This window comes from Trypanosoma conorhini (assembly GCF_003719485.1).
Source record: "Trypanosoma conorhini strain 025E chromosome Unknown Tco_14.4_contig_01068, whole genome shotgun sequence".
In the NCBI taxonomy this organism is placed as follows: Eukaryota; Euglenozoa; class Kinetoplastea; order Trypanosomatida; family Trypanosomatidae; genus Trypanosoma; species Trypanosoma conorhini.
This window is the reverse complement of record NW_021705158.1, coordinates 1-2,968: the sequence shown is the minus strand read 5'-3', so window position 1 is coordinate 2,968 and position 2,968 is coordinate 1. Positions and strand designations below refer to the sequence as shown.

General features: G+C 58.5%; 2 protein-coding genes across 2 annotated transcripts in view; both read left to right on the top strand.

Moving 5' to 3' along the window:
* Positions 1 to 249, top strand: part of Tco025E_09331 (actin) — a gene marked incomplete at both ends in the record, with an annotated part of 879 nt that extends 630 nt beyond the window's left edge. Inside the window, one exon of the mRNA XM_029376151.1 lies at positions 1 to 249. This exon is cut by the window's left edge and continues 630 nt beyond it. Coding sequence (XP_029223748.1) covers positions 1 to 249 — 249 coding nt within the window.
* Positions 250 to 1,376: 1,127 nt separating this feature from the next.
* On the top strand, positions 1,377 to 2,633 carry Tco025E_09330 (putative aspartate aminotransferase, mitochondrial; the record flags this gene model as incomplete). The annotated part of the gene is made up of 1 exon (XM_029376150.1): positions 1,377 to 2,633. The coding sequence occupies one exon, from the start codon at positions 1,377 to 1,379 to the stop codon at positions 2,631 to 2,633; it is 1,257 nt and encodes a 418-aa protein (XP_029223747.1).
* Between the last annotated feature and the right edge of the window lie 335 nt (positions 2,634 to 2,968).

The following is a 2,968-nucleotide window of genomic DNA, read 5'->3' as shown; positions in this document are numbered from 1 at the left end:
GTGGCGCCGGTGGGGCCTCCTCCGGCGCCATTTGTGGTGGGCGCGGAGGCCCTTCACGAGATGCACCGGGCAACGCTGCACCACCCCGTTCAGCACGGCATCGTGGAGGACTGGCCCAAAATGGAGCAGATCATTCACCACACCTTCGCGGAGTTTGACTTGGACCCGGCGGAAACGTCGCTTGTCTGCACGGAGCCGCTATTCACCCCCCAAACAGAACTCCGAGCAGATGGCCGAGGTGTTGTTTGAGGCCTTTGGTGTACCTTCACTTGCGCTTGTCTCCTCGGGCATGTGTGCCCTGTACTCCAGCGGGCGTACAACAGGCGTCGTTCTGGACTCGGGCGCTGGGGTGACGCAGGTGACACCGGTGTACGACTCGTACATCATACGTAATGCGGCAAGTCGCTTTAACCACGGCGGTCGCGAAGTAACGGAGCACCTACGCACCCTGCTCTTTGAGCGTGGGCTGAACTTTTCTTTGCCGCACTGACATGGGGACTATTCCGGAGAGTCTGCGGTGCCATACGCATGAGGAGGAACAGCAGGGGGGGGGGGGGGAGGCGATGGTGTTTGCGGGGCAGGCGCAAACGTCGCGTCTGAGAGGCATGGTGGCGGGCAGCACGGATGCCGGTGTCTCTGGGGAGGGGAGCCGCAGGCAGGGCAATACACTTTTTCCCACGGAGAACGAAGGCGGTTCCCCACGCAGGGCCATCTCCTGTTTTTCTCCCCGGGCGTGTGAGCAAGGCGCATAACACGTACTGTCCCTCGAGGACTGCGACGCCAATGAAAAGCTTATGCCCCACACGGAGGCGCCACTGGGGCTTCCCCGGCTCTTCCATTAGCGCTGCCGTGTCTAGGGTGCCATTGGAGGGCGTTTTGTTCCCCGGACCCGTGGGCAACGCCGCGGTTGCGAGAAACAGAAGGGGCGATAATGCATTTGAAAGAGGGCGGACTTCCTTACGGCGAATGCGGTATGTTATGTGTCGGCGTATGCGTCCACGTTTGCTTGGGGATCCATAATGCACGGGTGTGTGTGTGTATTGGCCCCATTGGACCGGCCCCGTGTTGGTGGTAGGTGTGCACGTATTGGGTCTGCGGCTTGTACATTTCCAAGTGGGGGGCCTTTCTTGGCTTTGCTTTCTGTCTCTCTCGTCCCATCGTCCCCTATGGTTTTGTTGGGTGGTGGTTGTGCGGTCTTCGCGTGTGCGGCACTCCTGTGCCGCGTACGCCAAACGACGGTTGCACGCCTTTTCACATTCGCCTTCTCCTTTTCTTTTACTCGCTCCCTTTCCCCCCCAAGAACTGAAAGTGTGCAGTTTCCGCGAGTTCAGCCTCGACCAGCTCTAAAAGCAACACTTACCGGCACTTTTCCTGCGATGCGTTCGTTTGTCGCCGCACGAGGGCCTGCCGTGAGGACTCTTCTGGTAAGCAGCCGCGCCGGCAGCAGTTTCTTCGCCTCCGTTCCCATGGGAGAGCCGGACTCCATCTTGGGCCTCTCGCTCGAGTGCCAGCGGGATCCCCACCCCGAGAAGGTAAACCTCGGCGTTGGGGTTTACCGCGACGACGCGAACCGGCCGTACGTTCTCGAAGCGGTGAAGAAGGCGGACACCGGCAACGACTTGGAGTACGCCCCGATCAACGGTGTGCCGTCCTTCGTGAAAGCGGCGCAGAAGCTGTGCTTCGGTGAGGATTGCCCGGCACTCCGCGATGGACGCATTGCGAGCTGCCAGACGGTTGGAGGGACCGGTGCGCTGCGCCTTGGCGGCGAGATGCTCCACAACTTCGTGAACCATTGCACCACAATATACGCGCCCAACCCCGGCTACGCCAACCACCCGGGCATCTTCAAGAAGGCCGGAATAACACTGCCGACCTACACGTACTACGACCCCGCCACGAGGGACATTGACCTGCCCGGCATGCTCAAGTCTCTGGAGGAGATCCCGAAGCGCTCCGTTGTTCTGTTCCACGCCTGCGCCCACAATCCTACAGGCGTGGACCCCACTCAGAGCGAGTGGATGCAGGTGGCGGAGGTGATTAAGCGACGAAATCTCTTGCCTTTTGTGGACATGGCTTACCAGGGGTTTGCCACCGGGGACCTCGACCGCGACGCCTTCTTGCCGCGCCACCTCGTCAGGACGGTTCCGAATGTAATCGTCGCTCAGTCCTTTGCAAAGAACTTTGGCCTGTACGGGCTCCGCTGCGGTGCTCTGCATATGGTTGTTGGTAGCCCGACGGAGGCGGAGCGCGTCCTCTCGCAGTACGCTCTCATCACCCGTGCAATGCACAGCAACCCTCCGCTCACCGGAGCCCGCATTGTGAGCTCCATTCTCTCCTCTCCGGAGCTCACGGCGCTGTGGAAGGAGGAGCTCAGGGGGATGTCAGGCCGTCTGCACCATGTGCGTCGCCGCCTGGTGAAGGAGCTGCAAGCCTGCGGGTCAATGCGTGACTGGTCGCACATTGAGCGTCAGATCGGCATGATGTCATACACGGGCCTCACGAAGGAGCAGGTGGAGGCACTGAAGAGGAAGCACCACGTGTACATGACCCTGAATGGCCGTGCGGCGATTTCCGGGCTGAACAGCACCAACGTTCTCTACGTGGCAAAGGCCTTTCACGACGTTTCTCTGTAGGTGGCTGCTGGGAAATTACCAACTGAATTCAGGTTACAGTGGCAAATGGTGCGGACAAGACGGTGCTTCTACGTGAGTAAGTTTGTCAAAAATGAAAAAAAAACGTCTGTTGTATTATGCATAAATTAAATTTGTTAATGAGAGCGAACGCGTTTTGAGCTTTGTGAGGAATGCCTCTTCTTGTTGTGCGTCTTTTTTCACCAACAGCGTGAGGAGTGGGCGTTGAAATGTGCGCCCCCAGAGGTGGTTGTGGTGGCACGTTTTATTGCCACTAGTGTATTTTTTTTTTAAACTTGATTGCGCTTGTTTGTTTATTTTTTGATGTTGTTGTTGGG